The 24995-nt window shown below is 39.5% G+C and overlaps 1 protein-coding gene across 4 annotated transcripts; it reads left to right on the forward strand.

Moving 5' to 3' along the window:
• The first annotated feature begins 98 nt into the window (after positions 1-98).
• REEP2 (receptor accessory protein 2) lies at positions 99-20920 on the forward strand. Of its 4 annotated transcripts, none has more exons than XM_031055250.1 (9): positions 99-234; positions 4120-4196; positions 5354-5422; positions 5629-5749; positions 6305-6418; positions 6764-6911; positions 7199-7341; positions 9301-9361; positions 14327-20920. In XM_031055250.1, the coding sequence occupies exons 2-9, from the start codon at positions 4129-4131 to the stop codon at positions 14332-14334; spliced, it is 732 nt and encodes a 243-aa protein (XP_030911110.1). In that variant the 5' UTR covers positions 99-234; positions 4120-4128; the 3' UTR covers positions 14335-20920. The 4 variants fall into 4 exon arrangements, with proteins under 4 accessions (XP_030911110.1, XP_030911109.1, XP_030911108.1 ...); XM_031055249.1 differs by lacking the exon at positions 14327-20920 and adding an exon at positions 2214-2279 and having other exon boundaries at positions 9301-14067; XM_031055248.1 differs by lacking the exon at positions 14327-20920 and having other exon boundaries at positions 9301-14067.
• Positions 20921-24995: the final 4075 nt, after the last annotated feature.

Genomic DNA, 24995 nt, shown 5'->3' on the forward strand with positions numbered 1-24995 from the left:
GGGCTGCTGCGGCCCACGGGCGGTGCCGCGGTGAGGGCGGCTGAGCCCCGCCCGGAGATCGGCATCACGCCGGCACCGGCATGCCACGGGGAGTGCCCGCCCCTGCGGCCGGGGACGGTGCAGGGCGTCGCGAGGCGCTGAGGGGTCTGTTCTTCTCGCAGGCTGATCTTCGGCACCCTTTACCCCGCGTACTCCTCCTACAAGGCCGTGAAGACGAAAAACGTAAAGGAATATGTGAGTACGAGCTCACCGTGCCGGCGCAGCACCCGCCTCGTCCTTCGCGGCCGCCTCGAAAGCCCCCGGCCTGTCCCCGGGACGATGGCACAACAGCTCCGCCGGGGCTCGGGTCAGCCAGGCTGCCCGAGCAGCAGCTCCAGTCGTCTCTGGAAAAGCTGCCAAGGATGGGTGCTTACTGAAATGGGAGGTTTCAACCCGTAAATGTGGGCTGTATTTTCTCAGGCGATGCTGAGTGAGGAGGGGAAAGTGGGGGAAACACTGCAGTCTGGAAGCACATGTGAAAGTCCAGGACAAGTTCTTTCTTGTAACTTTATCCTTGCTTTGTGTCCTTTACTGCTTTTTCAGTACTACTTTTGTTTTCTTCCAAAGGGTTGAATAATCCTGCTTAGTTTGTGGCTTCCTATCAACTTTGCTTGCGATCAGTGTTGTATGTTGGTTAAAACTTCATTCTCCTTCCCTTCTGAAACCGTTTCCCTCTCTCTGTCTACACCCTTGCTGCGATTACCATGCTTACAACACCAGATGTTTTTTGTGGTAGTGTGTTGCGTTCTTACAGAAGCGATATTCTGAGTAGATCACTTGAGACAAGACCTATGATGTGGAAAAGTATGGCACTAATTTTTGGGGTTTGTTTAGTGATTCAATGGTATAGGTTTCCTGAAGTAGTTAGTCTGGATTGCTGCAGCAGAGTGGTTCGAGAAAATTTGTTTGAACTGTGAAAACTTGCATATTAATTATTTTTCCTTGAGAGGACCGCATCAGAAATAAGCAGTTAGATGTTGGACTGTTACCTGTCTAATTCAGTTACACTTGAAACACTTCTTCCTTTTCAACACAAGTAGAAAGACAGGAGAAAACATAGCAGAAGGGGCAATATCTGCTCAAAATGTTCTTCATGTGAAAACTTGAATGCTGTTCTGCCCATTTTCAAATCTAGCTCTTTTATGTACTGCTGCTTGCTCATAGTGCTTAAGAACCAGCATTGGTTAGGGTTTGGTGGTGGAGAAAGGTCTTAGAGGTGTATCCGTGCTTAAGTGGTGTAGTGAAACTTGACACAGACAAAGCTACCACAAACAGTTCATCAGTGACACCAGAGTACAGTGCAAATGTACTGTTCTCTGCCCCCATGATAAAAATTCAGGATAAATCCTTGATCAGTTGTGGCAAACTACTTCTAGTAGCTCAGATTGTCCTAAAAGCAATTTCTTTCTTTTTACATGTTGTCTTCAGCGTTGGTCAAGTCTACGTTCCGGTTTTGCTTTTGCATTTGCTGAATTTGTTTAGGTTCTTGGTGCAAGTTCGGGAGACTATATATGTGCCTGAAGCTGGTCATCATCAGGGTGAGCAGCAAATGACTCCTGACTTCTTTTAGTAAATTGAAAAAAAAAATGCAGCCTCATTCAACCCACAATTTGGGAAGGTGTTTGTAATCTGTAAGAAAAAAATAGGGCTTCTTCCCATCTGCTTTCTCGTCTTTTAGTTTCTGATCATCTGCAGGGACTTCTAAAACTAGAAGTAGGATCCTTGTAGTTTGTTTAGGAGCTAGACTTCTTTTTTTCCCTTGGCTTTAAAGCATAGGGCGTAGGGTGCCAGAAGGAGACAGAGGCAAGAGATGTGTCCAATATCAAAGATGTGAACGTGATGTTTATTTAAACAGTAACAAAACAATGTTTTCTGTTCTCAGTTCATACTCCAAACATTCTGTTAGCAGAGTGAAAAATAAGCACAAAGCTTACACTAAGGCTGCCGACAGTGACCTCTTTTGAGTGAAATCTACTAATATATGTAAATGCAATAGTTTTCACTAAGAAAAAGGAGACACTGTAAATTCATTGCTTTGTATTTAATCCCATTTAGAGACAAAATGTCAGCTGGAGATCAATCAGGATCCTTTTTTGAATTCTTTAATCGACTCCTATCTATCCTCTTGGCTAGAAAAGTATCTTCTGCACAGTTTGTCATCTCACTATTCACAGCCTTTTCCAGATGTTTCATGAAGATGAGCAGCACAGATCTCAGCAGATTCCTGTGGGATTCCACTGGTAACTTTCCTCATTGTGAAAAGTGGCCATTTACTTTTATCCTTTGTTTCCTTTTTTTTAACCAATTGTTAATCCTCAGTAGTCCCTTCATTTTTATCCCTGACGATTTTGTTTCTTTAAGTGTTTGTATAGACCTGTTAGAAACTATTTAGAAACTTCATATACTCTTGCCCTGTAAGGAAAGCACTATAGCTAGCAGAGTCTTATGGAAACTGAAGAGTTCTGCTATACTTATGATTTTTTTTTCTGAAAAATGCCCTTAATCTTTGTTTTGTTATATATATGTAGGTATTTGCTAATTGCTTTTATTACCATTACTACCTTTATTTTGCCTAATGCTGAAGTAAGATTTACTGGTGTATAGGCTTTCTGAAATCTCTCACCCTTTTGGATCCCTTTTTGCAAACTTAGATTTATCATTATTCACACACTTCGTACAAGAGCTGATTCATGTTGCTGCACTGAGGACTTAATCATTCTTTTTGAAAAGTTGCTTTAGATCAGCTGAATGGCTCCTGGTCTTGTCCAAACTGATGATACAAGGGAAAAAAAAAGGCAGGAGAGAGCCATACAATGCAAGTTTTTGCTATTTTCTCTTGTGAAAGAGTTTACAGTAAAGTGGAAATAATTTGGATTATTAACTACTCATTCACTGTGTTGGAGCAGCTGGAGGCAGATTAATTTTCTTTTATGAGAAACTTGTGGAGAGTCTTTCAAGAACAGATTACCAAATTTTCCAACACGTGCAAGGTTGGGGAAATACCTGCTTTTATAGTATTTGCAAGGATTGTCAACAAGTCATTATTATATGAACATAATTGTTCGTGTAATTTTAATAGATTGATTAATGTATGGATTTAGTATGTGGCATTTCCCTGATTCAGTTTAGTCCTTTTTTCCTATTCTTGATGACACTAAGGGTGTTAAATTGCTTTTAATTGAGGTGTCCTCTTCATTTATCTGCTACTTATGCTCTTTTTTAATTCTCAACAGGATAGAAAACTAGCAATTTCCCTTATAATTCAGCTGACTCCTCTTGAGGAGTAAGCTGAATGAATTCTAAGCTTGTAGCTGAGAAACCAGTTACCAAAACAGCAGTGTGTATCTGTGTTTGTTAGGGGGGAATTATTTTGTGCTTTGAAAGAAATACTGCCCCAGATAAGGGTGTGAGGAAGTAGAGAGATAGATAAAAGGCATCCAAATGTGTCACAATAGTACATACATCTACTCTAAACCTTGAACAAGAAGATTAGGTTGATGTGGCATGTTCTTTGCTTTTATACCTCTCTCAGTGAGCCTTTATTTAAAAAGAAAAATTAATTGCTTGTGTGATTTCTGGGAGTAATGATTAAGGCAAAGAATGCTTACTAGTGAGCTAGCACAAAATAATATGTTTCTTGGTTTGTTGTTTTTCTTTTTTCCTAAGGAAAATCTTTACATCAGGAAAATACAGGGCTGCAGCTGAAACTTAAGCTTTTACATATGTGCGTGTATATATTTTTTATGGTATTCATGATATATGGAAGAGTGTAACTTTACTTAAAGTGAATGGATAAATCCTTTTGGATAGGTCATTTGGGACCTTAACGCTGTTGCACCATAATGTTGCTCCAGGGCATGCATTCCTCAATGTATCTCTATGTGTTTATTTAGAGCACAGTAATCCTACATGTTTTCTCAGACCAAAATGTACCGTTTAGTATGTGTCCATTACAGATTATATATGCCTTCTTTTTGAATATGTCTTAATGTGTGGAGATGAGTCATTTATACTGAGAAGACATTTTACTTTTTTTTCTGGGTTCTGATGTATGTCCGTTGAATGATTACTCTTTTGCAGGTGAAGTGGATGATGTACTGGATTGTATTTGCCTTTTTCACCACTGCAGAAACACTCACAGACATTGTTCTTTCTTGGTGAGTTCCTTAGTGGCACATTGTGGGGTGGTTTTTTTGTTATTGCTGTATTTTTGTTTTGGTTTTTTGCCTTTTTTTTAAGCAGAGAGGAGAAGTGTTAGGATGTTAAGAAAATCAACTCTTGTCTCCTTTAGGAGTTTTCAGTCCCTGTGAAGAGTTAGCAGGTTTCGAGATACTGTGGGTAGCAGCTGCCATTTTAGCTGTTTCAACTCCTTTGCTTGCAAAGTTAGGGTAAATGCACAGTATCTGTAAAGGATCTTCATCCATTCATAACTTAAAATATTTTTGAGAAGCTGTTAATGTGAACTGATACAGTTGAAAAATGATAGTCTGAAACACACCTTAAAAATGGTAGAAGGAAGGGACCTACTTTGCTTTGACAGCCTTTTATGTGGAAGAACAGATCACACGCATGTCAGTGCTGTAAGTGGTTTGCATGATGAACTTGGCTTTCCCTAGGAAGGGTGGGACAGGCTGGAATAGAAGAAAGCAGATTGTTACTCCATTCGATGCTCTGTGTCATGCTTGGCAATATGGAGGCCTCCAAAAATGACAATTCATTGTTACAGAGCTTCAACTTTGAAACAGGGTATCTTCAGTTGCCTCATTGCTGTAGTGCTTGAGCTTTGCATACATCTCTGAAACAATGTTAGTCAAAAGTTTCATCTTCTTAAGAGCCATACATGCCATACAAAAGTGCACAGCAGCTTTGTTTTTACCTGCGTAAAATCTGAAAAGCGGACAAAGATCGAAAAAGTGTAAGAACTTCAGTTTATTCACATAAAGGACTTCTGAAAACAGGAGTTTCTTCCTACTAATTGAGTCAGTAGAGAATTTGCATTCGCTTGTTTCAATCTCTGCTATTGTATCTTCTCAGACTTTATTGGGTTAGTGTTAGAGAGGACAGGCATAGGTTCTGCCTGCTCTTTTGCATTTACGCTGGCCCTGCTTTTGTGTCTTACCTGAGGAGTACCTGTCAGAAGTTTCAGAAACAGCCATCAGCTTTAGCAGCAATGTGACATTACTAAGATACATAGTTGAAAATTTTGGAAATTAAGAAGGGAAAATAATGTGATGTTAACATCCGGTGGATGCTCTCTGAAGAAACTTCAGAATGATGAGAGTAGCTATCAGATTGTAATTTGGTGTGTTTGCAGGGCTGAGAGATGCCCTGTTTATGGAGTTTTCATGGCTATGGATGAAAGACTAAATGATACTCGAAGAAGGTATGTCCTAGGATTCTAAAAAGGGTTCTGCTTTTCTGACCTGAATAATTGATTCTCTGGTTTCTGAGCCTTTACCTTGCCTACACTCTTTCTGCCTGTGCTGCTCTCTGCTAGTTATCTCCGTCTGCCTCTGTGCTGATCTTGATTCCAGTTCTCCATCTTTCTCTTTCTTCTTCTTTTTTTTTTTTTTTGCCTCTTTCTCTCAGGTTTCCCTTTTATTTCGAGCTGAAAATCGCATTTGTGATTTGGCTGCTCTCCCCTTACACCAAGGGCTCCAGTGTCCTCTACAGGAAGTTTGTGCACCCAACGCTCTCCAATAAGGAGAAGGTACTTGCTTGTTGGAAGATACTGACCTGTCTGGGACCTGATTGACTTCTAATTCAGTTATGCCACAGTGAAAACTGAAATCAGTGAATCTTGCTTGTGCTGACCTTAGTGAATGTAGAATGATTCTGTGTCTGACAATGATGTCATACTGCAGCTTACTGAAGATTGCAGTGTAGCCAATAGTTTGCTTAATGCTGAGAAAGCATGTTTGGCTAACCCAGTGTCATGAGCCCTTACAGTCACTGTCAGTAGTTAAGCCTCTTGAAATATGATAGGAGGAGCATATTCTGTAGCCAGTCTGTTTTTTCACATTGTTGGTATAAGCAACTGCTTTGTTTCAGTAGTTATAATTTGGAAATAGCATACTGTATTTTAAAGCTGCATTTACATGTTTTCTGTAATTAGCAGAGAAACTCAAGTTATGTGATCAATGACACCTGATGCTAATAGTCTGAAAAAAGATATGAGCTTTGTGTTTTTAAGGGTGACGATGGGGAAACCTTGATCATGTTTGTAACGAGCAACTAAATGCCATGTTCCATGTTGCATTCCTAGGAAATTGATGAATACATTACTCAGGCTTGTGACAAGAGCTACGAAACCATGATGCGAGTTGGCAAGAGAGGGTTAAACCTTGCTGCCAATGCAGCGGTTACTGCAGCTGCAAAGGTAATGCAGTGCCTTCTGTAATATTCGTGAATTCTCCAGCAGTTTATTTTTGTGTACCAGCAGTTAGGTGCTGTGGGTCTGTTAGGGATACTAGTACTTGTTTAGCAGCAACCTGCTTTTCCTTCCTTCCAGGTTACCCTGCAGATAATCCCATCCTTTGACTTAAAAAAAGTAGAGGGGGAGTGGAGTGGATTTTGCTTTAACCTCTTACTTGTTTTCACTTCTCTGTGTTTTTCAGAGTACCCTAGTGGGGAATAGGGCACCTTTGCTCCTCTTCTGAATGAATAATTCCATGTGAGATGATCTTGGTGAGATGCCTTTCACCCTAATTTTATGTCCTCTTAGGGCCAGGGAGTTTTGTCTGAGAAGCTTCGAAGTTTCAGCATGCAGGATCTCACTCTCATCCGAGATGAAGATACTGTGCATATGCGAAGCCATGATCCACAGCTGCACCCCTCTGGTTCAAGTCTTCTGGAAACTATTGAAGACTCAGGTACAGAGCACCTCCTGGGCCATAGTATGAGACCTCTGATTGTGAGCCAGGAGGGCTTCCCTGAGCCTTGGGTCTCAGAAAGGAGTACAAGATTGTAAATTATCTGTGAGAAGTTGCATTGTGTTCTCTAGAACCTTCTCATTTACATCTCTGTACTTATTCCATACTTATCCCATAGTCATTATTCAAGATGGTCTCTCTGTCATGTGTTCCTTGAGGATGGGCCATTTTAAACCTCATGAGATTCTTTAACAGTATTTGCTAAAACTTTTGCTCTTGTTCCTTAGCTTCGTGTTACTCCTCAGGAGAGGAGAGCAGTGTGGCGCATCGGTCTAATGGAACCCCGTCAGATACTAGAACAGACCCATCAGATGAAGATGCAGGAGACAAACTTCCTAAACGTACCCAGAGTCTCAAAACTTCTAAAAAGGTGATGAAAGCTGAAGTGAGTTGGTGTATAGATAATTTCCAGCACTGACATTGATTTGTGAGCTTGGTTGAAAGGCTCTAGCTTTATAGTCTCAGCATTTAGAAGCTGTATATATATAAATTTTGTTGGACTGTCTTTTCTAGTTGAGTCCCACATCAGAGGACTTGTCGTCTACTTGCTATACTTGTCTCTAGCTTTTGCATTTTTATCATGCCTGTAAGCCTCTGTCATAAGGCAGAACCCAGCTTTTCTTTCATCTGGATTTTGTATTGAAGGGTGGAGCATTAGATATCTTTAACATGTTTTGTTGAAAATATCCTCTCTCCTATCTGCTACAGTCTGAATACATAATAGTGGCATTTATCCCTGGGACAACCACTTTCTCTTAATCTAAATGCAGCAGTTGTGTACCCTCTTAGGCCTCCCTTGACTTTTACACATTAGGTATGGGAAATTACACCAGTCCTACATACCCCATTCCTGGAGTTTGTTCTTGAAGTTTGAGTAACTAGTGATTGCTCAGTTGTCTCCTTATGTTCACATGATGATCCAAGGTATTTACAGCCATTCAGTGGGACATGAGATGCCTGATTTCTTATTATTAAAATAAACCATACATGAAAGTAGATGCAGTTGTGTCCAAGAATCACTTGAGCTTAGCAATCTTTTTTCCAGGTGTTTTCAGGTGTGTTTTGTAGAAAATGCTTTTTGAGGTGCTACTTTCCAGGTCTTGACACTTGCTTGCGTGTTTCTTGTGGTTTGATTTATACATGATAAAATGCTTCTCCCTTTTTATGAAGTTGGGGTCCTATTTGCTTGATTCAACTTGGACCTCCAATGTTATTATTTTTATCTAAGATAAAGAATGCTATATAACTGACTCACATTGTCAAGCTATTCAGGCTAAATATGAAATAGTTTGAAGGAAAGTTATTGCTTAGGGCATGATTTTAAGTTGTACTGTTAACGTGATTTTACAGTGTATGGGAAACCTTTGCATGTGCTTCAGTGCTCCTTGTAATAGAATCACAGAATAATTGAGGTTGGAGGGGTTCTCTGAATTCACCTGGTTCAAACCTACTGCTCATGTAGAGCCAGTTCCCAGGACCAGGTCCAGGTGGCTTTTGATTTTCTCCAAAAACGGACATCTCTGTCCAAAGATGCGTTTTAATTTAGCTAGGATCTTTCTATGGCTTATTTTGGAGTTGACCCCTCTTCTTTCTTGCCTTCTGTATTAGACAGGAGCAGGGAAACAAGAGACTCAAAATTGGAGTGGAAGCTTCCTAGTGAGGACTTTTCAAAGTGAAATTATGAAAAGACAGAAGGAACTCTTCTATGCTGTTTGTTGTGAATACACAAGTACTGATAAAGCCCTTTGCAGGCATATTGGTATTTATGCTCAGATTGTTGGGTCTTCGGGTCAGATGCAGGACTGGTAGAAGGTCTTTGACTGAGATCGCTGAGATTGCCAGCCAGGGCTGAATGCATCACTGATGAATAAATGTGCTCTTCTTACCAATATCTAGAATGTAAGACACAGAAGTAAAGTGTGCAAATTAGTTCAGGTTGTTTCTACAGCTTTCAGAGAACTGCACTGGTGATGGAAGTTAAGAAGCAGAAAAGTTAGAGCAGTGAAACGTTATGTGAATGTTACCAGTCAGAAATATCTGTGTTTAACCTTTTGTTTGGACAGCCGGCTTTGATTTTACTACTGTATATACCTTGTTCTCTAGAGTGCCTTGTTCTGGGTGCTATTTGATGGATATGTTGAGTGATTTGTTTATTGAAAAAAAGAAAGAATGGTTAAACAGACATTTTGAGACAACAGATGACATTATTAGGGTCATGTTGTTGTTGTTGTTTTGTCCTATTTTTCACTCTGCATTCTTGCATCTTTCTGTTACACATTTAGATGTTAAAATAAACTAGCCTAAGATGCCTCTTTTTATTTCTCCTCAGCTTCCAGTGAGAAGTGTAAAAGCCCGCCCTAAGAAGAAAGCTGCTGGCTCTCTTGCTTCTGGCGAGTCATCCTAAGGCGACCTGCCCCCCCCTCCAGCACCTGTCTCTGTCCTGGGATTTGCCTTTCGCTTTTTATGGGGAAACTCTCCAAAGGAAGGGAGCTGAGATTCTTGTACATAACTGATACTGCTTTACAGAGCTCATTCCAAGGCAAGGGGGAGGCTGGGATTCAGAAAGCAGAGAAGAGGATACAAATCCTCAGGAATTTTCTCCTTTTCATCTCTCTGTTGGAGGGAATGCTGATATGTCTGTACATAGCCAGTTGCTTTGGAATTCCCACTGTATAACTCTAGTTGAGAATCTTTGCTGGAAAAACTGACTAGGGTTAGAGACATCCATTGCACAGAAGCTGGAAAAATACTAGACACTGGAGTTCCATAGGGTGGGTGGCTCTCAAAAATGTCTTCTCTTGCTCTGGGTATTCTCCTGCAGCTGTGTGTTGTTAAGAAGTGCCCATCATGAGTCATATTCCTTAAGAATGGACCATACCTGATATGTCCATTGCCTTTGAGAAAGTGACTGAAGTGATATATACTGAGTGCTTTTGAACATAAAGGACTGGCTCATGGGAGGTATATGCTAGATTCCCACTACTCATACTGGAAGACTAAGAGATTTGGTTTAATTTTATTTTTTCTGGAAGGTGATAATTTTTTCCAGAAGGGAGATAATTGGAAAAACTGATACAGGAAATGTGCTATTACATGCACATAATATGATGGATTAGGTAGGAGTTACTGTTGAGAAGGAAAGTGTGACATCTCTAAGATTTTGGCTCTTTTTTAAACTGCTTGAGTTTTATTTCGAGTTCTAATGCTCACTTTGACTCCTCTGAGAGCATCAGAATGAGGCGAGTCTCATGCAGTTCCATGGCAAGCATACTCGCTTTGCCATTTAGTGGTTGAACTCATGTCGTTGTGTTGCTTGTTACTTCAGACAAATTCTTTTATTCTAGCAAATGTCTGGGGAAAATCTGTCTCAAAATAGTCTGCGAACATACTTCAGAATTTCAGAAGCCCTCACCTCTCAGCTTTAGGAGAATCAATCCTCAGGACGTAAGAACTGAAACAGTTGATTTATTAACGGTCGAGTTCCTCTAATTTCAGGATTTCGTTTATGGGGGATAAAAAGCAGGCACTAGGGCACAATACTGGTGAATACTGATTAATCTGTCCTCTTGCTTTATCCTGCTGCAGCCCTTGCACAGATTCTCTGTCTGATATGTGCCGTGCTCATCAGTGTCCTGAGACTCGAGCAATACTTAACGCTTGGGACAAAAAACTACGAGGAATGTAGAATATGTACTGTGGGAGGGAAATTGTAGTGCTAGAGAGAAAATGTGCGTAATGACAAGCCATACTAGACTCTTGAATGCTGTTAAGGGGAGGACCCCTGTACACATGCCGGCTGAGCCTATGAAAATGTAAGAGTAGGGTTCTTGTTATCAAGATCTATAATGAAGGTGCACCATTTTAGACATGGATATCTGAATGAATACTTGATGGTCTTAATTTTCACTGAAATTAGTTATCAAAGGAGCCTGGCTCCTACGTGCAGGTGTTTGCATCCCATGCTTTTGTTGTCACATTTCTGAAATTACAGTGAATTTTTCACAGAGCCCAGTATTTTGCTGTTGACAAGGTATAGAAGCACTTCTGCAGCTAATGCTCCACAAATATTTCTGTCCTAGAGAATAGCCTTTCAAAAGTTTATAAAGTTGAAGATTAGGACTGAATTTTTTTCTTGTTTTCCATTGTCTTGGTGGCAAATTGTTTGCTGTTGAATTCACCAGTTATTTCAGGAAGCCAATTAAGTTGAGTTTACTATTTTTTGCAGCTTTAAAAAATTTAAACTTTACAGTCCATGTTAGAAACTTGCCTCCTGTCAGAAGTATTTGTCCTAAATTATCCACAAGGCCTTATCCAGAAGCCAGTCGAAAATGCTTGATTTGGCTCTGCATTTCATAAAAAAACCCACAATTATTTTGTTCTTTTTAAGTTTATTAGCAAACTTCATATTCATGTCTTACTAGCACATGCAAATGCATGTCCTGAAGCAGGAATACTTGCTGTTTCCAAAGGAAATTCCTCTCTCCAGACGACAGATAAAATCTTCCATGGTTATGTGGAAGATCCAGTTGTGAGATATTGCTGTCCTAGACTTTACTGTACTGAGCAAGAGAGAACCATTGTTCTCTATGTACCAAGTATGTCTATGACCACGTTTCTTGATTTTTTTTTTCAAAATTAAAATTGTGCATAGCAAATTATTTATGTAAATCATTGTGAGGGACTTGATTTGGAAGCCAAGTCTCCCCTTGTGCTGTTCTTCTTGCCCTTTCCTTGGGCATGCACTGTGATAGTCTACGATTACTGGGTTTCCACAGAGCAACTTTCCAGAATCTTCTCTAGAATTCATTTATTTGTAATGGCTTTTCTGCTTTGAACCACAGGAAGAATTTCTGAAGATTCAGTTCTGGTATTTGGATTTGTCTTTGTCTTCCTGAGCTGGGGCCTGTGCTAAGTAGCGTTTACTTAGCATTGGTGCTTGATGTCGTTAGCTTGTGGGTAAATACGGGTCAGTTTTACTCTGAGTTTTCTTTATACAGGGGAATTGGCTTTTTGTTTGCAAGAGGGAGTCTACAGTAGAGTCAGGGACTATCTAGTGTGTGATATGAAGCTGATGATGTCAAGCAGCAGAACTTACCCAGAGCAAGACCAGTGTCTTAGCATGGATACTGTTTTCTTCTTGTAGTACAAGTGTGACTGCTAGATTGTGCTTTGCTTGATCAAGCCCCTGCAGGTCTACCACCACCCACGTGACCTCTTAGTGAGCTTCTAGATCTAGTTGTGCATTGGATACACTGTCTTGTATAGAATTTCTCTTGTTAATGAGAGCGCTGAATGTGCTGTTTTGATAAAATGCTTTTATCAGCTGCTGTTCGGTGTTTTCAGCAGGAAATGCTGGAATGTAGTTTCTCTTCAGTATCATCTGTGGGCTTCATCATGCAATTAAGCAAATGGTTAAATCTTCACCTAGCAGTAGAACCCTGTTGTGTTTGGTAAATGTTTAGAGCCTTTTCCTAATCTGCCTGGCCATAGAGAGAAGTGCAGTAACAGAAAATGATACTTGAAGGTGGGGGCTAAAGAGGGTGGTATGTGTATGTCAAACTTCGTGTGTCTAAAGGTTATCCTAAAATACCTGTACCATGACATACAAAGTTGAAGCCATGACTGCCTTTGGAAAAGAAATGTTTTACTTTCATGCTTTGTAGTAGGATGAGTCAGTGTTCTGCTGTTGGAAAAGAAAATACCGAAATGGGGTTTCCTGTGTAAGAAGCTTAATGATTTGTTGCATAAAAGGGAAAGTGTTTTCTTGTTTGGCAGTAATCCTCCATGGTGGGTAAGAAATATGAAAATACAGGGGAGACAACTGTCAGGTTTTAAACCTTTACCGAAACATCATTGTTACCTACTTTTTTAAAATGGAGTTTGTGATTCTCCAGCTTTACATTTCTGGGACTGATTTCCTTTAGACTAGAATGATTTCCTTGGTATGTAGAGCATATATATAGAGAGGGGTGCTGGTGTTCTTAAAATTGCAAAGCTTGTTCTGGGGAAGTTGCACCTTCCCTCATTTTAGTGAATTGATTTCCACTCATTGTGCTTTTGCAGTGCTGGGCTTTTTTTTTTATGCGTCACTCTTGGAAGTATGACTCCTTCACAATATACTTCCTTGGAAAACAAGAGAACCACAGCTTTCCAGAAATGGTTATTTATTCTGTGCCATCTTAATCAGCCGGAAATTTAGTGCCTTAGGAGAAAAGTAAGATATCTGTGGAGAACTGTGCTGGTTCTCTGGTCCATACAGAGCATTGTATCAAGGAGGCTCACAAGTTAACTGTGAAGTGTCATTGTGTGTTTGAGAGCAGCTGTTGAATTGAGCTCTTTCCTTTCTGTCTTCCAAAGTTGCATATAGTGCTGGAAAGTGTGGATTGCTCCCTAAGAGAGAAATCTGGGGAAAAAAGTTGTATTCTAATGGGGACACTGTATTGTCACATTACTGCTTGCTGGGCAGATGCTGAATGACATCTCTATGTAACTGGTCTGTACTATAGCTTTTCTTGCTTTAGCCACTAGGAATTTGTAATGTGCTATCTGGCTGAAGCATCTTAAGGTGCTGCTTTGTGACTTGTCTTGTGAAGTCAGAGATGTGAAAAACCAGGAAAGCACTGCAAAGTTACATGAGCTTGTAGAACCATAGAGGTGTCAGAGTCGGAAGGGGCCTCTGGGGGTCATCCGGTTCAACCTCGCAACTCAGAGCCACCCGCTGCCAGTTCCTGTGTGCTATTTCTGGTCTGGAATCTGCTGAGTTTAATGTTTAAGAGCTGATAATATGTGCAGAAATGTGTATGCTGTATGGGAATGCATTTTAGTGTTACCAAGGAGAAATGTTTCCTGGTCACTTTTCATCTGGAATTTGGCTCTGTTGCAAGACACTATAAACATAACTCCATTCTTATGTTCCTTATAGGTATTGTTAAAAAGCCTAGAGGTCTCAAAAAAGATCTTGAGGTATGCAGAATAAATTGTGAAAACAGTTGGTTTTAATAGTAAATGGAGACAATGACTGCATAGCAGCTAAGAACCTTTCCTGCGAGATAGATTGATAGATAGCATTAGAGTAGAAAATGAGCTGTCTATGTTACAGAGTTGTCCAGTAAATACTGCTAACTTTCTGAGCCTCAAGCAACACTTAAACTGTGCATTCTACAGATGAGAGCTTGATTTCTTTTTTGAGCCTGATTTTTTGCTTGGAATCAGTCTCTGTCTGTCTCCCTCCCTCTTTCCCCCTTTGCTTTCCCCTGCCTCGCCATCCCTTTCAAACTGAGTTTGAGCTACATACATTAAGATTCTTCAAACTTTCATCCCTTCAGAGCAATAAAATTTTACTTTTACTTCAGCAGGCAGCTGATCTGCAGGGAGGACCAGATGAATATCAAGCATCTCTCGTCACTTTCGTAGATGTGTTACACTGGAGAAGCAGTAGCAGGAAGCTTCAGAGGATACATTTGCCTGGGAAATTCTACCCTCTGTCCCCTGCCAAAGCCTGCATTTTTGGGTGAACCAAATGCTGGACTTAGCTATGCTCATATACACAGTTATTTGTAGAATCCCACAATTCAATGTCAGAATTTCTAGTGCTCTATTTCTGATGATAATAGGAATTAAAATAATACTAAGTGAAAAGAAACAGTTGCAAATTGGTGTTTTTTTTTTTTTTTGCAACTTTGCAGGTAACTTTAGGTCATTGCTATTTATATGCCTAAAATCTTTGCCTAAAGCCCCTTGCAAGCTATCTGTTACTTTCTTGCTCTCTTGCAGAGCTCCTGTTCTTCTGTGAATTGGCTATGTTTTTTATATTTACTCTTATTAAGCAAGGGCTGGCTTCTATTTTACTGGCTGTGGAGATTGGAAATATACTGTATTAGAGCTGTAATTTAGCCTTTTTTTGTTATTTAAACCTATGACCTAGATTGATACATGTAACTGGTACAACAAGGCCCAAGGCTAGATTCCCAGGTGGAATGTATCTATTGCAAATAACATAGTTTGACATATTTCCCTTTTCTTGCAGTGGATTCTGGCTGAAATGTGCTTACTGCAGACCCTTTGGACCAAGAGCATTCTGTCAGCCTTTAACCAGATCATGTTAGAGGTAGCATTTATGGGAATAATGCAAAAATAAGTGAACATTAAAGGAGCAAAAGCTCAAGTCTTCTGTAATATATGACTGTCTGAGACTATGTAAAACACTAAAGCATTTCTGGCCACAGTGGAAATGCATTGCTATACTGACTTACAAAGGTAGGGCATTCAGTCATGGTCTTTGTAGCAGGTTTGAGAGGAAAGTTAGTCTGGATGGCAAGCATATAAAGTTTTACATACCAAGGAATTAAGTTTTTATCACAAGTAATGCTTAGTAACTTACCAAAAAGAAAGAAGTAAAAAAATTGACTAAAATTATAAAATTAAGAGAAATTTTCCTGATTGTCAAACCTAGTATTGAATATAAACTTTCTCTGTTTGTGTTGCTGCCTTACTTGGGAAAGCACTGCATTAATTAATTCATCATTTCTGACTCCTCTCTTAGATTATTTCTGAAATTAATCTCAAATTAGAGATGCTTGGGTTTGACTCAGCATTTTAACATCCTCAAGTCCCTGTTAGCACAGTGTTGATCTAAAGGCAGTACGGCACTAGGAGGGTTGTGAATTACTTTTTGTCCACTAGAGGGTATAAGCATAACATAAAACCACTGAACATGAGAGAGCAGAGACATGTCTCGTAACAGTTCAATTATGGCAGCTGAACAGCAATATTTCCTAGATATGAGTGAAGGTCCTCCTTGGGAGTGAGGGGGAAAACAAGCTGGGGCTCTAATGGAGAAATATTTCATGAAATAATACTGCTATTAACCTCTGACTGAAAAGGCTGTTCTGGGCATTCTTATTGAGCCACTATCCAGTAAGGCTTGCTGAGACAATAGCGTTACAGAATAACTGAACTCACTTTTTAATTTTTGGTGTATATTGAAACCATTTTCTAGCTGTAGGAAGCAGCTCTGAAAATGGCAATGTTTGTGATTCCCCCGCTCCCCGCAGCCCTCTTCCCCCCGCCAGCTTTTGCAATTAACTGATTGCTGTGTGTTGCTCTACTTTATACTCTGAATTTTAGTAGCATTTCCTGGTAAGGATGAGTATTTTCTTTCAGTTGGGTCTGTTTTCTCTGAAAAGAGAAGCAATTTTAATCTAAAAATACAGATGTATCTAATGTTACTATGGTAATTTGTGACCATGGCAACAGAGAGTTAGCATTCTGAAGAACAGACACAGATTTGGTTGGTTTTTTGGTTGGTTGTTTTTTTGTTTGTTTTGTTGTTTTTTTGGGTTTTTTTTTAAGTCAATTAATGGTGCACGCATTTCACAAAATAAACTTGACTTTTCATATTTGTTAACCATACAGGATAATATGAGTCCATGGGATTTTGACATTCTTACATGGAAAAGCTGATGTTAGAACATAATGTAACAGTATGAGATTCTTTCCAATGCTGAGAATTTCTTTTATTTGCAACAGCATAGATGGAGACTTGCAGACTGAAGGAGGATCCAGGACATAGCAGGAGGTTTCTGTAGGAAAGAGAAACAGAATCTAGAATAGTCCTGGGGATTCTTCAGTGTCAGACATCGGGGGAAAAACATGAAGAATAAAATATATTCAATATGTTTCTATTTTCCCATCATATGATCAGCCTTAGGTAAACCAACACAGTGCTTTTGGGCAGGGCTAAATTTCAAGTACAAGTTATGAATTGCCCTGACATGCCCCATCCCAAGAGCATGTAGCGCATTCTACGAAACATTTAGTAGTGATTTAAAGAGTTATAAGAAATTAACCTATTATTGAGGGAGGTAGGAATGGGCTTTTGTGGCTAAGCCTTGTATGTAGTGTATTTATCTCTGCCTGTATAGAGCTAACATAAAGGCTCTCTACTGTCAACACTCAGTGTTGGTTTTATAGGAAGTGTGCTGATGTAAGTTTAGCCAAAACTAAAGCACAGATTTTTTTTCCAACCTTTTCCTTTTTCCTAGGTTCTGTTGGGGAATCTAGCAACTGAATGGAAATTATAGCATTGTTGCTATCGCTTGCTTATTTGGGGCGATGAATATATTGAATTAAATACAATTAAGCAGCATTTAATAGTTTAATTTTTGTAAAATTAATTTTGTAAACAGCTGTTGTGACCATTCTGTATTTACTACAAGAATATGGTAACTGATGCCTGGAGCCATTGTAGTGCAGGAAGGCTCCTACCTCCAAAAAGGGAAAGCAGAGAAAAGGCCAACGCAAACTGAATTAGTTCAGCTAGTGCAGTCTCCTGTCTCTGATACTGCTCAGTTTATTTGATGATCAGAGGGTAGTTTGGAATTAAACACACATTGTAAAATGCCTCGTTACGACACTGTCACCTTTTTACCCATGTGCTGAAGCACCATGGTGTTAAATGACTGAGTTAATAGAGTTTTCCTAAGAGGAGGAGTTGTTGAAAATCCATCACTAATTTTTGTAGTCATTAAGTCTGGTCACTTGCTGCAGTATAATGACTTAAATGTACAAAACCTAAGTCTTGCGTTGTGCTTTCTTTAATACCCAGACTCTTCTTAGGTATCTTGTAACAGTCTCTTTTGAAGTGCCTATTTTAAAGGGCCCATTGCTTATGTTCCATTTCTATCCAGAGTATAATACAAAAGGTTTTATCAGCGCAGATGTGCTCTTGTTCCGCAGGGTGGCAACTAGTCCTTATTTCTCTTCTCAATTATTTTGACATTTCCACTAGAAGTGGCTTTGCTGGCTAAGTTCCCTTCTGGTGTATCAGGGTCATACACATGGAAAGACAGCCCTTCTGTTCGGGTTAGAGAGTATTTGGAAAGCTCATTTTACTATGTCTGTTTAGGCTTATTTATCAGCTTGCTGAAGATTGCTGATGAGACCAAAAAGGCATCATCTAAGGACTAAATTTTGAACACTACTTCTTGCTACTGTCTCATGTGGGTCTCTCTGGTAAGTGGTACTCCCAGGAACAACTGATCACAAGCCTATGATGGCACCTCTAAAGAAAAAGTTGCTGTGGTAAGGTTTAGTTATTGATGTGGGTGAGGGAGAAAGATTCTGGAAGTTATTTATTCACTTTTTATTTCCAGTTTATTTTGACAGATAAATGTCTCAGATACTTTGAATTTAAATCTCTATGTGTCATCAGAATAGGCTTATAGATTTATTAGTTGAAGGCATGGCTTTTTGTTCTTTTTTAGTGAGTTTACATACCTTTCTCCCCCCTCATGCCCCAGTTTCTTGCTACTGATGCCTGTGGATATTATTTTAAAAAATGCTGTTTTGTTATCTTTTCAAATTGTGCTCCTAAATCATTTTAGTTTTATCTTCATGTCTTATGTGTTTAGTCTTCTGCCATTCCCCCTCTCCATTGTTGAATGAATAAATATACAAAAATGAACACAAAGTCCTGCTATTTCTGCTATTTGCCTTAAAAATAAGGCAGATTTTGGGAATCTGGTTTGTCCTGGCATTATACAGGAACATAAATGTTCCTCACTCTCAGGTTGTGTCCGCTTCCCAGCTGTTAATTGAGGACTTGGATACCTATCACAAGTGTATTTGTTAGGTGGCCTTTTTGTTCCTGCAGAATACTGTTGCTGTTAAGCATCTAGGAGACCTACCTGAATTGTAATGGCAAATAACTTTTGGGGAGGACAGAGGATGGAAAGCATTCATGTGTGCAACGTTAGAGAATGGTGGGTATCTTTTTCTCGGTCTATGTGCAGAAGCACGAATGTTTAATCAGTACTACATAGCTACTATACCTAGTCATGAAACATTAGAGTGGTCAGGAAATAAAAATTGTCTTGCAGAGCCGGGTAGCAAGAACTCAGCTTACTTACTGGAAAACCTGTGGTACCGACAACTGGCAGTGGGTATGTGAAATTACAAGGTAAAAATGGGCTGTGAGAAGAATTTTCTGTAGCTACCGGTAACAGTTGTTCTTCCACAGACCCAGCTAGCAGGTAAAGTGGGTAGCTGAGAGCTAGCAGTTGTAGTGGCTGGGATAAGAGAGGAAATCAGCTAGCAGGGTTCTAGTGGCATCTTTATATTTGGTGTTTTGGTAACATATGTCTGAGGCTGATGAACTGTGGTCTCTAGCTGGAACTTCATAACAGTAGTAATGGACTGAGTCTGTTTTGGATTGAGTTGAAATCCTTTTTGGCTTTGAAATTCAGCTTAGTGGTTTTTTTCCTCCCCAAAGTAGACTCTTGTATAGGTGCAGCCTTTCTCTTTTTACCCCCTAGCTGTCAGTTTTTCCTGCCAATGCAATGAATCAAAGAATCATAGATTGGATTGAGTTAGAAGGACCCTTACTGCAATCCTTCCAACTCTGTGGATGTCCTTGTGAAGGAAGCAGATTTTCTTCTGTTTCAGCCAGCTCAGATTGGCCATTCCTAAACCCAGCAGTTGAAACCTGAAATGTTTATATAGTAAATAGAAAGCGTTTGACTATATTTCTGGGCATATGCAAAAATGATATGGTTATTTTCCTCTTTGTATATGTCTATGACATTTTATATCCCCACTTGCTCCAACAACAGTTGACCTGTGCAGAATGATTACAGGCACAGCTGCACTGGGTTTGGACTTTGAGTTTACCTGTTTATTAGAATCATTGGCAGCTCTTGAGGCTAAGCTGCTTCTTCTCCTGGGCTAGCAGGCTCCAGTGGAAATGACCACTGAATTTGTGAGTTGCTAACCCTAATCACTTTTTTCCTTACCTTTCATGAAACTCTGACAAGCCAAGGAACACTTTTCATCAAATTGACCTCACAGAAATCTTAATTGCATCCTCCTTTAGTTGGAGTATTACTATGCACCTTAAAATTTTAGCATAGTTTGTTTTTCTAACTGTGGAAAAAAAATTAAACATGGGAGATATATTTGACACTGCTTTTGAAAATGCAGCTTCTGCTTTCTAATGAGTTACCTAATACACTTAGCAGTGAAATTTCCATCCTTCCCCTTGTAATTGCACACAAACTCATTATTTTTAGCATTACTTGGCAGATTGGTAAAATTAAGCCATTTGAGAAGGGAGGAAGGCTGAACTTTTGTAGAAATTACAAACAGCTCTGCACTGAATCATCAGTCCCAAGAGCACAGACATTCCATAGAAATGTCAGACAGTCCTTCTGGCATATTAATGAGGAAGCAGCAATGAGTTTTCAGTCATGCTGATTTTAAAGTTCTTGCTCAGCTTCCAATAAAAATTCTTAGCATTCAATAATAGAACAGTTTGAGCAAATCTAAAATCAAGATAAGGATACAATCCAGATTTAGGCTATTTCAGTCATGGAGTGGGAGGGGAACCTTGCCTCTAGCAATGTGTTTGTGTGTTATTACAATCACACTCCTTTCCTCAGCTTTTACAATCAAGATGAAGAAAATCCTGTAAGTCTACAACTATTTTGACTACTGTGAGACTTTTCCTATTGGAAGATTGTGAATTTTAGCTTACTATATGCTTAAGCATTGGTTTATCTTTCAATACTTGGAAGAAAATTTTGCCTTCAAATTTTCTTTGAAGCAAGATTTTTTAGTTTTAAATTTTTGTCACAGATCAACCTTGAGAAATATAAGGAAAAAAATATATGTTCAGGAACAGTAACTTACTGAAGAGGTAGGGTGGGAGATTAGGTAGTTGACTTTTTTTTGTCAAAGGATTTAATGTTTGAGTGCAATGGAAAAAAACTCCCGTTCACGTACCACTGAAGTTGAATGTCTAGAAATAAAAGGAAGTGCAAATGGGAACGTTAACAGAGTGAGTTCAATATAAGCACATTGTGTTTCCTCTTATTTAACAAGTACAAGAGGAGGTGTTGTCAAATTCTTGTGTTCTATAAAAATAAATTCCTTGGGCTTCCTTAGTCTGGGAATAAGAAAAAGTGAATTGATCTGTTTTCATTGCAGGAGCTGAAGGTTTGTCTCCAAGACACGAGTCTGTAACACCATAATTGCTAGCTTGTAGGATTCGTTGTTGTGACATGTCTAAAATTAATGTGTTTATTAGATTTCAGTTCAAGTATTTGATTTGTTTCATAGCATACATGGTAACTAAAAATACTATGGTAAAGCATAAAGAAGTCCAAGACAACAACTACTGCTCTTTCCTCCCTTCTCTATTCACCTGGAAAATGCAAAAATTCTAGGAGCAACTTTACCTGGTCTGAGCTACAGACCTGATCCAGCGTGCATGTAGTACTCTACGCATGCGTTGCTGCATATTTGTACTCTACATAACGCAGCATTTCATAGAATTGTTATTGTGATTAACCACAGATGGATTTCTCAGTCTTGGTGGTGAGTAACAATACAACACAACATGTAATTTGGAAGTCCAGCTAGAAGGGGAAATTATTTCTGGTGTCCTTGTACTTCAGCAGTCTTCCATTGGTCTATGGTATTTCTTCATCCTCCTAACTATTTATCTAATATGTCTTGAGTTACTCCCAAGTCAGTTCAAAATATTACTTTCACTTTTCCCCTGCCTGCATTTGCCATTCAGAGAAAACAGTGGTGTTTAGCTATGTCCACAAATCCAAAACTGTTCTGTAACAAGTATATGCAGTTTTTGCAGCACCTGGAATTAACAGTTTGAGACCAATTGCTTATAAACTGTCAGTGTTGGAGATGTAACAGAGCAACACAACATAACGTCTTTGATCTAATCCAAAGACTATGCTCAGTCTATGATAATGTCCTGACCATCTTGCCTATGGTAACATTCCTTCAGTGGTCCACATTTCTGGGAGAGTCAGTGTGTCAAGAATGGAAACGAAAGATGGAGGACGATTGTGTGAAGGAGGATACCGGTTAACAGAAGAAATTGGCCTTTCCTGGCTCACATATGAAATATAGAAAACTCCAAACAAAACTTGTCCCCCGGGTAGAGGACACTAAACATCAGTTCAAGCTGGCATTTAATGAGATTGAGTTCCTCAGATAATAGTGAGATTGTTTGCTGATATCATGATGTAGTTGTCATGGTTACAAAAGGACCAGGTGCTAAATACAAAGTATCAGAAAGATGAAAATGGAGAAAATCAGTGTCCTAAAAGAAAAGATTGCAGAGCAGATAAGATTATTTGGAGATCGGGAAAAAAGAAAGGGAATGGTGGCAGCAGCTAGGGAATCCAACAGGAAATTAGAGGAAAGAAAGTTCCAAGGTAGATAATCAGAGATGTTTGATCCAGAAGCAGACCTTGTGGGAACTTGACATGCTTATGTTTGTAATTAATGCAAGGTCTTTAAAGAGAAGTCCGGAAACAATATTCCCTAGCAAAAGTCCCTGTTGGCTTATTCTCTTTGAGGCTTTGCACAGTATATCTTAAGAACGTACTGTGGAAGACAAAGTTATGTTCTGATACTGAAGTATGGACAGTGAATTTTTCCCACAAGATAATACAGCTACTGGCATAGGTGAAAAATAGAGGTAACTATATGATGTCGGACATGAGATTTGCATAGAGCATTCCTGACTCTGTGCCCTCTCCTGCTGACGTTTTTGGCAAGTTCCATTTGAAAGATGTAGATCTCCAAGATGTAGCTCTAGATGTAGCTCTATGTTCTCTGCCCTGGTTTTGAGGCAGTAAAGATTTAGATGGCCTTTTTTTTTTTTAAATTGGTGAAAGCTAATTGAACCTTTTGTTCTGATGAAAAGAGAATCTGGGATATTAAAGTGAGCTTTATAGCGGGATGTGAGTTAATATCATGGTGATTCCCTGAGCAAGTGGGTTGGGATCTTCAATTAATTCCTGCAGCAAGATGGGAAATCAAGTTTCCATGGATACTGAGCCAGCAGCAGCACTGACACTCACAGCAACTGCAAGCTTAGTTTCCCTAAAGCTTGCTTCCTAAGGAGGATTTGCCCCCCTGTCCCCCTTGCTCTGTATTCCGTATTTGCAAATTAAAAATTTCAAGACAGATGGACATTTGAGGAATACTTGGAGACAAAAAATACTATCCCATTACCTAGAAAATTGTGTACAAGAAATGCAAGTGACTTGCATAATTTAAAGTACAAGTTGGAAAAACCTAGGAGTAAGCCCATCATGAAAGCAGCAGTTAACAAAAAGTAACAGAGATAAAAATGTAATTCCACTATGTGGAAACATATTTCATAAAGGCACAGTTATTCTTTTATTGGCACAATATCACAACAGATTGGTTTGAATCAAAAAAACAGTGAAAAAATAAACATTGAAAGGTATGTTGAGGCTGAGTATAAAATAGTTTGTACCAGCCTCTACTAATAAAGCAAGCAAAACACAACCAAGGATTCATCTCAGGTAATTTTTAACTTTGAAACCATTCTCTCTTCTTGTTCCCTGACCCTATAACATTTTGCACTCTGTGTCCTGTCAATGAAATGTATTGAGAGACAATTATTTGATAACGATGTACTTTCAAGGAGACCAAGTGTATTGCGCATGTTTATTCACTAGACAATCAGAGCCAAAACTGTTAAATTGTCAAATAAAATTGTGGCTGCTCCAGTGGCAGTGTCTTATCACATTTCTGTGCTTTCACTAGGAACACTAAGAGGAAGTGTTACAAATTTATTAAAATACTGCCATTTTGGAAAGACATTTCAAATACTAGTCAATAGTAGCAAATTCTTTGGCCCTTCAAATCATACTACCTAGAAAAAAACCCAAATGTCTGGCTAGATGACCTAAACAGATCTTGGATCTCAATAGTAAAAATGTAACAACTTTAATGTAATTCCCACATACCTAATGTTGTATTCAAAAAAAGAAAATTGAACACAGAAGAGGAGTTTGCCTGTTACGAGTTTTCCAATTTCCTAGCTCAGTGCACAGGTTGTAAGTCATCCACGGCCTCTCCAGTACTTCCCTGAAACCAGAACGGTGCAACGTTGCAAAGCAATCTTTATTACTATAACTTAGATGCAGCTCAAGCTAGTTACAGTGCTCTGTCTGCAACTATTAAAGCAGGTCTCTTGTTTTATCTTATACAAATTGATAAAAATGAAGGTAGTTGATCTGTGATTCCAGATTTTGACAAAAAAACAAATTTGTCTGAATGATGCACTTCGATATCTGTAAAGGAATATTGGGCCTAACATACAGAGTGTATGAATGAAATTCTCTAGGAAACTGGCACTTCTTTCTGATCTTGAAAAGGAATAGAATAAAAAAAGAGGACAAGGAAGATGCAATGTCAGTAAGATGTTCAGAAGCCAAAACAAACTACAGTGTTGGTAGAAAAAGTCAAGTTCTGGTACTCATCCCTTTCTAACAGAGCTCCAAACCATGACATGCTGATGAAAATCAGACTAGTTGAAATCGTTATGTATGGGATGTCACAAAACCTGCAGTAGATATCTGTTAAAAAAGGAAAAGCTCCAAATCACATTTTCAAAATAAAGGTTTAGGCTGGTGCATTGAAAACTAGTATGACTTCTCTCCATAAAGGGTAAAAAAAGAACAGATGTGTAGTAGCTGCCATTGAGTAACAGCAGCTGCAGATAAGCAGAAGCTATCCTCCAAAGCCTGGAGGCATTGTGTTGCTACAGTCCATCACTGATTTTAAGGTGGAAATGCATCGGTGTAGGAGGCACTGCACAGTGTTACTGGCAAGGCACTGTCCTAAATATAGCAACTCAGTTAAAAACCGTACGCATGGCAAAAGTCTAAATATTCTAAAAAAGCGGGCAGACAGAGGCCTGCCATGGCTCGCAACTTGAATATAAATCTCAAAGGCTACAGAGGCTAGTGGTTTATGCAGCTGCCTTCCCACGGCAAAAGACGGCCGCCTGGCATAAAGCCCTGTGTGGCCCGGCCCGGCTCGGCCCGGGATTTCCGCGGGGAAGTGCCAGCCCTGCAACCGACCGCGAGTTGCGGGACGTGCCCGGAGGCGGGCGGTGCCCCGAGCGAGCGGGGCCAGACCAGAAGAGGAACCAAGTCGCCTGCCTTTACGCTCTGTCTC

This window comes from Geospiza fortis, unplaced genomic scaffold, assembly GCF_000277835.1.
Source record: "Geospiza fortis unplaced genomic scaffold, GeoFor_1.0 scaffold55, whole genome shotgun sequence".
Taxonomy (NCBI): domain Eukaryota; kingdom Metazoa; phylum Chordata; class Aves; order Passeriformes; family Thraupidae; genus Geospiza; species Geospiza fortis.